Source organism: Prosopis cineraria, unplaced genomic scaffold, assembly GCF_029017545.1.
Source record: "Prosopis cineraria cultivar Desert tree isolate PC_DT_omini unplaced genomic scaffold, ASM2901754v1 PC11, whole genome shotgun sequence".
Taxonomy (NCBI): domain Eukaryota; kingdom Viridiplantae; phylum Streptophyta; class Magnoliopsida; order Fabales; family Fabaceae; genus Prosopis; species Prosopis cineraria.
Genome location: NW_026555342.1, coordinates 26,875,639 through 26,887,520, shown reverse-complemented (window position 1 = coordinate 26,887,520; position 11,882 = coordinate 26,875,639). Strand labels below are relative to the sequence as shown.

Sequence of the window (11,882 nt, the reverse complement as noted above, 5' to 3'; positions counted from 1 at the left end):
TTTTAAATGCAAGAGTTGAATGGCAATTTCATCAATACAAAATTATTATTTTTACAAAAAGGACCATGATATTTTGTAATAATTTCATGGTTAAAATATACTTTTGATTTTTTAAATTTTATACAAGATTTCATTTTAATTTTAAAAAACATATTTTTAAAAAATTTAACACTAATAATGTTAGTTTTATAAAAAAAATTTTACATTAAACTTTTAAACATTAAAAAAAATTATTTAATGTTGGCATACTAATTTTAATTTTTTAAAATAATAATTATAATTAATATAAAAAATAATTATTTGAAATAAATTATGTTAGAGTTAGAGGATTAAAAATTTATTTTATAAAATTAAAATATTTAAATGAAACCTTATATAAAACTAATGGAGTAAAAGTACATTTTAACTTAATATTCAGGCCTTTTTGGAAGGGGAAAAAAAACAAGGGAAAATATCACCAAATGACTATTGGAAGTATTTTATATCAAAGAAGAGCCTTAAAATTTTGATTTTTTATTGCACCCTTTTAGTCCTTAGTTGAAAATAAGATTTTATGAGAAACGATTGAATTATTCTTAACATTTAAAATAATAAATGTTTATCCTACATAAACAACAAGTCATATAGGTTTTGATAACAATCAATTTATAATTAATAACACATTTAAAATTTAACAAGACTAACAATACATGTTTAATGGACTGAGTATTCATCTTGTATAAATAACAAGTCATTTAGATTTTGATATTAATCAATTTATAATTGACAATAATACATTTAGAATTAAACAAGATTGAAAAATTGACAGCACATATTTAATGAAATAAGTTTTCACCTTACATGAATAAGAAGTCATTTAGGTTCTCACAACAACCAATTCATGATTGATAATAATACATTCAAAATTTAAGAATGTTGAAAAATTGATATCACCTATTTAATGGAACAAGTATTCACCCTGTATAAACAATAAGCTTATTTAAGTTTTGACAACAATCAATTCATGATTAATAACAATACAATCATAATTTAAAAAGATTGAAAACTAGCAGCACAAGTTAAATGGATAAGTGTTAACTCTATATGAATAACAAACAATTCGAGTTTTGACAAAACTAATTCATAACTAGCAACAACACATTCAAACTTTAGTAAGAGTCAACAAATAATTGTATGAGTTTAATGAAATAAATATTTACTCTATATAAAAAAATAAGCTATTTAAGTTTTAATAACAATTAATTTGTTACTGACAACAATACTTTTAAATATTAATAATCAATTTGTATTTAATTATTTTTATAAAAAATTATTTTTAACTACAATAAAAAAGGTGCAATAAAAAATTAGAATTTTATGCTCATTCTTTGCTATAAAATACCTCTGGTGATTTTCAAGGGATATTTCCCCCAAAAAACAACTGTGAATTTGGTCCTACGCGTAATTCTCCCTTCAGCGTTTGGTTGTTGTTGGCTTTGTGGTGTGATGGAGCAAGAGCAAGACTTGGAATATTCCCAGAGCCTAGCTGCTGGTGGTTTCCCCGAACCTTCACCGTTTTTGTGCATCACAGCTGGTTTCCTCTTTCTCCTTTTGCTTACTCACCACTTGCAATAAAATATTTTGGGTCATTTTCCTTTCTTTATTCAAGTCTCTGTTCTCATTTTCTTCAAGTATTTCGGGTCTTTTCTGCTCATATATCCAACATCGTCTTCCTTTTATTTCGCTTCTCTTTTACTCCTTGTTGAAGCATAATTGTGGTTGAGACTCTACTCCGCTATATATGTTGAACGTTGTTGCTATTAACCCGACCATCTTCGTTCAAAATTTGGGGTTTTCTTGTTGAAGCTTCAAGGATTCAAATTCACACTTCAATCTTTGTCCCATCAGCTCTTTAAGATAAAGTTTAGAGTTGATTGTTAAGAGAGAGAATATAAATTTAATATTTTTTATGCAACTGATTAAATTTTTGCGTGCTGATTCCAATTAAGATTGATGTTTGGAGAAGGGTTTGAATGTCTGTTCAATCATCATATCAATAGTGCACGGCAAGTGTATGTTAAAATGTTCGAAAGAGACTAACTTGTAGTTAGGAATGATGGGTATCATTGGTGGATGCAATTCTTACTTGGCCTTAACTTGCATGAAACATATGGTGTGGAATGACTTATAAGTGTACACTCTTTATTAAGATCCCCAAAATGATGTTTTCAATGAGGGTTGCTAGATTAATATCAAGAGTTGGCTTATGGAATGAGTAATTCAGTCAAAAAGTAATGAGATTAAGAACTTATCAAGATGATCGTTGGCAAGTGGTGAAATGGAAGCTAAAATAATTACCAAGAATAAGTATTTCTTAGGGGCAAATTGAGATTCTACATATATAGTAGCGTGATCCTATTGTGCTATTTTTGGGATGCAATTAATGATCGTGTTTGAATGCATAATTATTAGAATGTTGGATGATTAGATATAAAGTGCATGAATGAACATGATTTATAATTATGCAAGATAAGTTGATATTCATGAAAATGGTCTTTACTTGCATTTAATTTACATAACACTTATCCCTTTGTTAATTTCCAATCATTAAAGCAGTATTTTCTTATTTTTAATAGAATTCTAAGATTTTATTTCTGTTCAAAAAGAATAAAAATAAGGGGAAAGCATAAGGAATTAATTTCTCTAATTACTTATTAGGTATTGAGCTTGATTAGGGGGGGGGAATAACTTTTGTGGCAAATTAAAGTCTTAGTTAAATGAGTATGGTTAGTTTCAAGTGTATTTAAATGTCAAGTTATGATAATTGGCATCCTAAATATTTTAGGAACCTTTGGCAACATCTATATCTGAAATATGGTCAGGAAATGGTAGTGAATATTATTAAAGCTTGATTCATTGGTAAGTAAATAATGCCTTATAGTAATTTTTATAAGTGGTATTTTGATAGACTTGTAATTTAGTTAAACCATCTCCTTCATAATGTGATTTTTTGGTCAAATTTTGTTATCATTTCAGCTTATCATTGATATTTAAAATATTTGGTGTTTTAGAATAACATATCATAAAATTGTCTTTAACAAACTAAAAATTGCATTCAGTCTGTTTATGCATTATTCATTCATCCATTCGTGATTAAATTACAGAGTAATGTACATATGTGGAATTATTGAGAATATTTTTCAAACATTATTTGAGTTTCAGTATTGGGAAAGTCCTATATTTTGAGGATGTTCAAATAACGTGCATGTTTAAAAGTGTTATCAAAGGATTGAATGCAAAATGTTAGTTGCTGATTCTTGTTCCAGTAGCCCTTGGAATGCCTATGGTTCATAGAGCCATCAATTAGGGCTGAGCTTGTCGGACTGGCCCTTTTAAGCCCGAAAAAATCTATGGCCGGGCCACTACTTTAAATTGCAAAATGATAATTTGGACTTAAAAGGTTTTAAGCCCTAAAATAAAAAGGCTAGTCCTTTAGGGCTAGGGCCAGCCCTTTTAATTTTTTTTAATTTTAATATTAAAAAATTGAAAAAAATTAAATACTATAGTAATTCTAAAACCCTAACTTCATTTCACGTGAATGAAGAAGGAATATATAAAAATTTTAATATCTTTGCTATTATTGAGGCTCCACAAAGAGAAGGGTTGAATTATATTGATATTGATAAAAATGAAAATCATTAAGAATTTGCTGATAATGCTAGCAAAGTCTGGCTGTTATTGGTGTTGATTTTGTGATTTTTTTATTAAACTTTAATTTGTTATTGTGTGTATTGGCTTTGTTTTTATAGACTTAATGTTACATGTAATAACTTCTTTGGGATTTTAAATATGTTTTTTTAATTTTTAAATTAAAAAAATATAGGGCCGAGGCTCTGAGGGCCAGGACCGACTGGCCAAAATGAAGCCTTGAGATATAATTAGGCTTTATAAGGCCAACCTGTTAAGGGCCAGGGTTGGCCCTAATTGACACCTTTAATGGTTGATACCCAGCCGAGTGGTGCATAGGAAATGTTAGCCCTACATGACAGCGAACTCATGTGGAATAGAAGTATGGATTTCATGAGCATAGTTCTCGCTTAATTTTTGTGAACCTCGTACTCACTATTGTGATGTCTAAGGAATTGGTTTGAAGAAAAAATATTGATTTCATATTTCAATTTCTATAAAGCTGCTTGAAGTTTTTACGTGATGTTGAATATACATGATTTTAACTTTCTGCTTTTTTTTTTTTGTAAATGAATTCTTGATATTCATACATGGATTAAGATAAATTTGGAGTAAGCTTTATGTGAATTAAAGTCGAGTTACTATTGCTTCCTTTAATATTGCTTTGCTTGGACTGTTGTAAACGTTTTGAGACATCCTTTTCAAGTGATGCTTTATGGAAATTTTTTTATAAGAAACGGTACTGAGTAAATCCTATGGCCAATTATTAATTTAAATAATTTCTATTCTTATTTACAATAGTACTGGTTGTATCTTTGTGTTCTGTGAGAAGACACTGTTCTCGTTTGGATGTTTTCAAATTTGAGTCCACCCACTGCTCCATTCTCCGTGTTCATATCTTTACCTAACGATCGATTCATCTGGAGAAAAGCAATTGCAGCCTCTATCTTTCTTCTTGTTCGTTCCCATTGCTTTATTGTGCTTCATAGCTGCTTTTTTTTCGGATACTTCATTTTTCACAGTAAGTAAATCCATTCATGCCTATATCACCACTTCCCTCTTCCATAGGGTATATCATCAGTACTCTTTAGTCTCCACAGCTTTTCGTGGTAAATTAATTTTGATATCATTGTTTCTGTCTTCCAGTACAAGCCATAGTCATAATGACAGGGCGAGTCAACTTCATCCTTCCACTATCAATGGACATATGATGTTTTTATCAATTTTAGAGGTAAAGATACTCGCTATGGATTCACAGGAAGTCTATATCATGCTCTGACTGAAAAGGGAATTTGCACCTTCTTTGATGATGAGGAACTAAGAAAAGGGGATGGCATTGCACCTACACCTCTTCAAGCAATCCAAGAATCTAGGATAGCCATTACTGTGTTTTCTCAGAACTATGCTTCCTCGACATTTTTCCTCAACGAACTTGTTCACATTTATCAATATATTTAGCAAGAAGGTCGGCTGGTTTTGCCAATTTTTTATGATGTGGAGCCTTCAGAAGTGTGACATCAGAAAGGGAACTATGAACAAGCATTGGCTATGCATAGAATTAATTTAAGGGCCAGTGATGAGACAATACAAAGGTGGAAGTTGGCACTAAATGAAATAGCTAATATTTCTGGGGTGCATACCAGACCAAGGTAATTCAATATTTTTATATCCCTTACTTTTCTTATAATTTTTATTACCTAGCTAGCTTCATGTAATCATGCTATACAAAAATTATTGCAAATTTTGTGCATATGATACATGACTGGAATGAATATAATTACACAATTTGATCATGATCTTGGTGCTTTTTCAGTGATAAGAATGCTTATGAATATGAGATCATTGAAACGATTGTGAAGGAGATCTCTAACAAAAGCAATAGGGTTCCTTTACACATTGCTGAATATCCAGTTGGATTAGATTCTCAACTACAAAAAATAAAATCTCTATTGGAGCTTGGATCAAATGATAAGGTTATCATGGTAGGGATTTTTGGAATTGGAGGACTAGGTAAAACAACAATAGCACATGCTCTATACAACGCCATTGCTGATAGTTTTGAAGGTTTGTGTTTTCTTCATGATATCAAAGATAAGTCTAGGAAACTTAGCCTAGAAGAAATGCAAACGAGAATGCTCTTAGAAATTTTAGTGGTGGAGATAAAAATTGATGTTAACCAAGGAGTCACAAGAATGAAACAAAGACCCAAACGAAAGCACATTTTGTTAATTCTTGATGATGTTGACAAACAAGAGCATCTACAAAAGCTTGCTGGTAATTGTGATTGGTTTGGTCTTGGGAGTAGGATCATTATAACAAGAAGGGAGACGCAATTACTAAATAGACATGGGGTTGAAAGGAATTATGACATGGAGGTATTCAATGATGAGGAATCTCTTGAACTTCTACGTTGGAATGCCTTTAGAAATAAGCAAGTTGATCCCTGCTACAAGGATGTTGTAAATCGTGTGATATGTTATGCCCAAGGTCTTCTTTTAGCCCTTGAAGTGATAGGCTCTCACTTGTTTGGTATGAGAGTAAGGGAGTGGGAATCTGCATTGGATGTATATAAACAGATTCCTGAGAGTGATATTCAACAAATATTGAAACTAAGTTATGATGGCCTAAATGAAGCAGAAAGAGAAATTTTCCTTGACATTGCTTGTTTTTTTCAAAGGAGATGAATTGGAATATGCCATAAATATTGTGGAGCAGGCTCATGGTTTTGATCCAGGATATGGTATTGAAGTGTTGATCAACAAATGCCTCATCAACATTCACAAAAATGGTGTTTATATTGAAATGCATGATTTAATACAAGATATGGGGAGAGAAATTGTTCATCAAGAATTACCAAATGAGCCAGGAAAACGTAGTAGATTATGGTCCCTTCAAGATATTGTTGATATTTTGGCAAAAAAAAAAAAATGATATTGTTGATATGCTGGAAGAATATGCAGTAAGTCACACTCATTGGGATGCCCCTCCCAACCTTGTAATTTTCTTGTTCTTTCAAAATATCTTGCTGCTATCATTATTGATGAGATTTACCTTTGTTTTCCTTATTTTATGTTAAGTTGTTAACTAATGCTTTTGGCTTGGAAAGTGAATGCTTAGAATTCAAATAGAAACGAGCTAGGTGAGATGGTATTAGAGAAAATTAATTTGAAAAAAAAACATATATGATAATAATGTTTGATTGATTTGTAGATTACTTTTGGTAAAATGTTTTGTAGTATTTATAATCGCTTGGTTTTAATTTTGATTAGAAAACTAATATTTACTCTATTTCTCATAATATTTAATATTGTCCCTGTTTATCTTATGATTTGATTTCCTTGTGTTGAAAATTAACGCAAAAAGTTGAAATTATGATGAAGACCATTTGTTGTATTTCTAAAATAAGTCACGCTAATATTGAGTTAAAGGACAGCTAGTAATGTATGACTCTTTCTCATGGATTTTGTTTGCCTGTATCATAACAGTGCTTCCCCTTTTCTTTGGGACTATTTTTTTTTTCCTCATTGTTTTATGATATCTAAACTCTTGTGCATTTAACTACAGCATCACACCCTTGTAACGTCATTGACTTCAAATATGTAACATGAAAGTTTTCTATTTATGTTACTCATTTATGAAACTCCTCCTATCTAGTTGTGATTTGTTTTTATTTTTTATTTAAAAGGGTACAAATGAAGTTATTATAATAATTGCAAACAATTTGTCCGGGTGGATGGACGTAAATTGGGATGGAAAAGCTTTCAAGAATGAGAAATCTCAAAATTCTTATTTTTGAGAATTTGAAATTTTCCAAAGGCCCTGAATATCTTCCTAACAGCTTGAGAGTGTTGAAATGGCCGGGATATCCTTCATCACGCTTGCCCCTCAGTTTTTGTCCGAAGAAGCTTGTTGTATTTGATCTGGGTCATAGTTGTATCAGTTCAATGGAAATAAGGGGAGCACCCCCCATGTTATATGCATTTGTTTGGTTATAAGGTAGCTTCTATTTGATCATTTCTTTAATTAGATTTTTTTTTTTGGTATGGTTGTGGTTATTGCAGAAGACGCCAAATCTAAGTATTTTGAATTTTGGAGGTAGCAATTATATTACACACGTGCCTAATTTATCTGGCCTCCACAATTTAAGGAAATTATGGCTTCATGATTGTAAGAATTTAATTGAAATTGATGATTCAGTGGGAGAATTAGCACAACTTGAATGCTTGAATTTGCGAAACTGTGCCCAGCTGAAAACTTTTCCACATCGCATCAAGTTACCCTCCCTTAAACACTTCAATCTTAATTATTGCTCGAGCCTAAAGTACTTCCCAGAAATATCAGAAGAAATGGAAACAACAGATTTGTTATTGGTTGGAACTGGTATAGAAAAATTACCGTCTTCAATTTGCAATCTCACTCAACTTGGCATGATATACATTGAACCAGCTGGCTGAAGGTCAATTGAGATACCAGATAGCATTTTTCTGATGCCAGAACTAGACAGGATTTCTGTTGCAGATTTTGGGAAGTTGCTGATGGAAATGACACCCACGACTTGTCCAAGCATGTGTAGGCTTCCCCTCACAGGATGTAGTGTATCCAATGAGATGCTTCAAATTTATCTTACTTCATTCATCAATGTTAGAGGGCTGTACTTGACAGTTAACAATTTCACAATTTTGCTGGCATGCATTAGAGAATGTCATTTTCTGCTGTGGCTTGGTTTAACTGAGTGCAAGCATCTTAGAGAAGTTGAGGGGATTCCGCCAAACATAAAACAGTTGAATGCAAGAGGCTGCTTATCATTGAGTTCAAAGTCAAGAAAATTATTGTTGAGCGAGGTCAATTTCTGTCCTTGGTTTTCTCATATTCCAATCCAGACTAAGAGCTTTCATGCCCCTTTCTTTAATGTCATTTGTAATGCCCCACCTTTCCAACTTCATTTTTCTCTTTTTTCTTTGGATTGGTTTCTACATAAAATAATTAAGAGATATTTTGACATGTTGAAGTCCCAAAATCAAAAAGTTTTTTAATTTTTATGACTTTTGAAAGGCCAAAACCCTATCACTTCGGGACTTTAAAATATCAAAATTTCTCTTATTTTATATAAAAATTAATGATTAAAAAAAAAAAGAGTTGGGAAGGCTAAGCATTACGAAAGCATTAGAGTAAGACATATTAAGTCCAAGGCTCCCAGCCTGATCCCTTCAAATCCATTGAGTGTGTGGTGCCTTTCTCTATATATGTTACTCTTTTTTTTTTTTTGGTTGTTCACAGGAGTTACTTGGGGCTACAATGATCAGTTATGTTGAGTATTATCCACAACGAACATATTTTTGTGTTCCGGGAGCAAGCGTGCCATATCGGTTAGACCACAGTAGCATAGGAGGATCTTTTTCCTTTTGGTTTCGTAATTCCTTCCCTACTCTTTCTCTGCGCTATTGTTAAGGTCTCTCATTTTCACATGGGTGTTCATAAATGCCGAAATCGTATATCAGCATCAATTATGTGATGGGTATGGTCCAAGAAGGGATGTGGATACAGTAAATGATGATCATATAGTTGTCTATGATCTAAAAAAGGAATACTTTTGTGGGAGTGGAATTATGCACAAGCCTATACATGTTCAAGTGATTACCAGCTGGAGGACGTAAATGAGAGTGGAATTTCTGTGCACAGACAACATTTTAACATGGAAGATATCCAATTCCCTAATTCTTTTCAAAGTTTAGATGACCAAGGTATGCTCTTGTCCCCATTCTTTTTTAATTTACTTCATACATATTTATGTAAAATTCAGCAGAGTGATCCACTTTTTTATGCAAAGCGACTTATAAAAAGGATAATGAATTCCTTATAAATTGCGACTTTTGTTCAAAATTTCCAAGAGAAAAAGAAAATGAAAATTAAACTAAAAAATTGATTTCTACTTTCAGGAGTAGATGTATTTTGCGGAAATAAAATTGCTAGGTATTTGTCGTAGTGGATGAATTGACATATTAGATTGGAATTATTATCGAATTCAATTATGTTGTTCACTAAACAGTTAGTTCCATATGTAAAATTAAAATCGCTTCTTCACGTTTGCATTTGTATTTTTAAAATTTCAATGAATAAGGGTACAATAGATCATAAGAATTCAGAGCAAACGTTCGTTGTCTCTTATCTAATTCGGAAGCTTCTTTTCATCACATTAAATTAATTTTATTTTTTTGCATCTTTCTCTTCGTTTGGAAATTAAAAATCATGTAATTGCATTTGTTTTTTCCCGGCAAGAACTGTTTAAGATTTAATAATACATTGGTTTTGTTCATTTGAGTTAGGCATCTTCCATGCATTGCAGGGAATTGATTCTAGATCTTTATATAAACTTCTTCAATCTTCTTATGAACAAAAATCAAACTTAATAAATTCCAATTGCATTGTAAATTTCATAATGTTATATCACGTTTTCTTTAAGAACCTTCTTTCCAGATGTGTTTATTTTTTAGGTATTTTTGTTTATTTATATCATTTTAACTGGGTAGTTTTAAATATTTCATGCCACCCATGGATAATCTTGCTAGACAACTAGTATAATATTAACTATAGTAATAGTCATTAGGCTTCAAATTTAAGCACGAGTATTTTTTTTTTTTATTTTTTTTTTGGGTACTGTCTCAGATGGAGAGCTGGGAAAGGAAGCATTCATTCAACCACAGTGCTCTATAAAGGCAGAAGGAACATCAGTAAAGATGGAAGTTTTGATGCACAAGATGGATACAACACTTCTGCTTGAGGGAGATTAAATTCCAACGGCCACAATGCATGAAGGAATCTCTTCTCCACTGCATAACTAATGGAACATACAGATGCCAAAAATGATGGTTCGGTTTATTAAGTCAAATCATGGATGAATTGATGGTTCGGTTTATTGGAATATGAGGTTTTCTAGGTCATTCAAATGTGAGTAAATCTAAGTTGATATAAAAAGTCCTCTATTGAATAAAATTGGGCTTAATAAATGATAACTAATGTAAAATAAAGAAAAAGAATTCATAAATTCAAGATTTGAAATTTTGAATTAAGATATAGTGTCATTTTATTCTTCTTCTCCATTTCTTCTCTCTCCTTGTTTCTAGGCACGGTGCTCTCCATTCTTAATGGAATTATACATGTGGTGCTAATGAAGAAATAATGAAGCACATTTCTATTGCTCCAGCGCTAATGTTAAAATCTGACTTGATGATAAGATCTAGTTCTTACCATTATGGTTGGTTGATTCTATTAATGAATGGCCCTCATACCGTTCTTAATTATGATAAATGGAGAAAGAAGACATTGGTACATGGTAGCGACCATTTTGCCAGGGCAATTTGGTTTGGGTTTGTTCTCACATTAAGGAAATGCATAGTGATAATCAAAAAACTATTCAAGATTGGATTCATTTGGGGATTCCCAACTTCAGTCAAAAAGTCAATAACTTTGATTGGAAATCCTTTCTCCCCCACTTTTCTTTAAACATTGGATAGTATATGGTGGTACTGCAGAAATCAAGGGTGTTTTGCAGGGGAGGTCTTACCTGCGACACGCAGAAGATGTAACGTATTTTTGAGTCAACAGAGAGATGCAGCCTCATGAGTCAAATGAGATAATTAGGAATTGGAGTCCAAGATTGCTTAACTTCTCTCCAGCAAGGCAAATTCAGGAATTTCAAATTTTCAATGGAGGATTTATTTTCAGAAAAGGGGAAAGAAATGTAAATCTTCTTTGTAGATCATGATATATAGTTTTTCAACACCAACAATTTAGCAGCGGGCTGTTTTCTACACAAGCTGTAGTTGCCAAATTGCTGTTGCAGTTACTAGCACTACGTCATGCCCTTCATTTTGTACATACTTAAAGAGAGAATTATATATCCTTGCATATGTTATGTCCTACGTCCTTCATACGGGGGTTTTATTTACCCTCATTACCATCTTAAATAGCTATTGGAGGATAGTAGGCTTTTACTTTTGGGAAAATCACCATAAAATCTTCACAAATCCCATGAAATCCCTAAATAGTTATCAAGTCTCTAAGGATTTAGTGGTGAACAAAATTAAAGTGAGAATGACCAAAATAATCATGTTATAAGGTGCCAAGTTGACAATTTATCAACGACCATTCACCACAAGATAAATGCTATTAATAAGCTAGATGTCTGCCAGTAACAAGTACAAATTTATTAGATGCAA

At 31.9% G+C, this 11,882-nt stretch overlaps 1 protein-coding gene across 4 annotated transcripts; it reads left to right on the top strand.

Moving 5' to 3' along the window:
- Positions 1-1,428: 1,428 nt before the first annotated feature.
- On the top strand, positions 1,429-11,578 carry LOC129285517 (TMV resistance protein N-like). 4 transcript variants are annotated; one of them, XR_008587229.1, is made up of 6 exons: positions 1,429-1,573; positions 4,813-5,315; positions 5,480-6,625; positions 7,728-8,507; positions 8,944-9,407; positions 10,330-11,578. XR_008587229.1 is itself a non-coding variant. In XM_054921253.1 (2 exons), exons 1-2 carry the CDS (start codon positions 5,215-5,217, stop codon positions 6,348-6,350), a joined length of 972 nt encoding a protein of 323 aa, XP_054777228.1. In that variant the 5' UTR covers positions 1,432-5,214; the 3' UTR covers positions 6,351-6,721. The 4 variants fall into 4 exon arrangements, 1 of the variants encoding a protein (XP_054777228.1); XR_008587231.1 differs by lacking the exons at positions 7,728-8,507; positions 8,944-9,407; positions 10,330-11,578 and adding an exon at positions 7,352-7,682 and having other exon boundaries at positions 1,432-5,315; positions 5,480-6,661; XR_008587230.1 differs by lacking the exons at positions 7,728-8,507; positions 8,944-9,407; positions 10,330-11,578 and adding an exon at positions 7,352-7,681 and having other exon boundaries at positions 1,432-5,315.
- The last annotated feature ends 304 nt before the right edge of the window (positions 11,579-11,882 follow it).

Bases quoted from the DNA above. Each gene is read 5' to 3' on its own strand.
- LOC129285517 (XM_054921253.1), top strand. From the start codon at position 5,215: ATGCATAGAATTAATTTAAGGGCCAGTGATGAGACAATACAAAGGTGG. The intron at 5,316-5,479 runs GTAATTCAATAT...GTGCTTTTTCAG, and splicing joins GGGGTGCATACCAGACCAAG to TGATAAGAATGCTTATGAAT.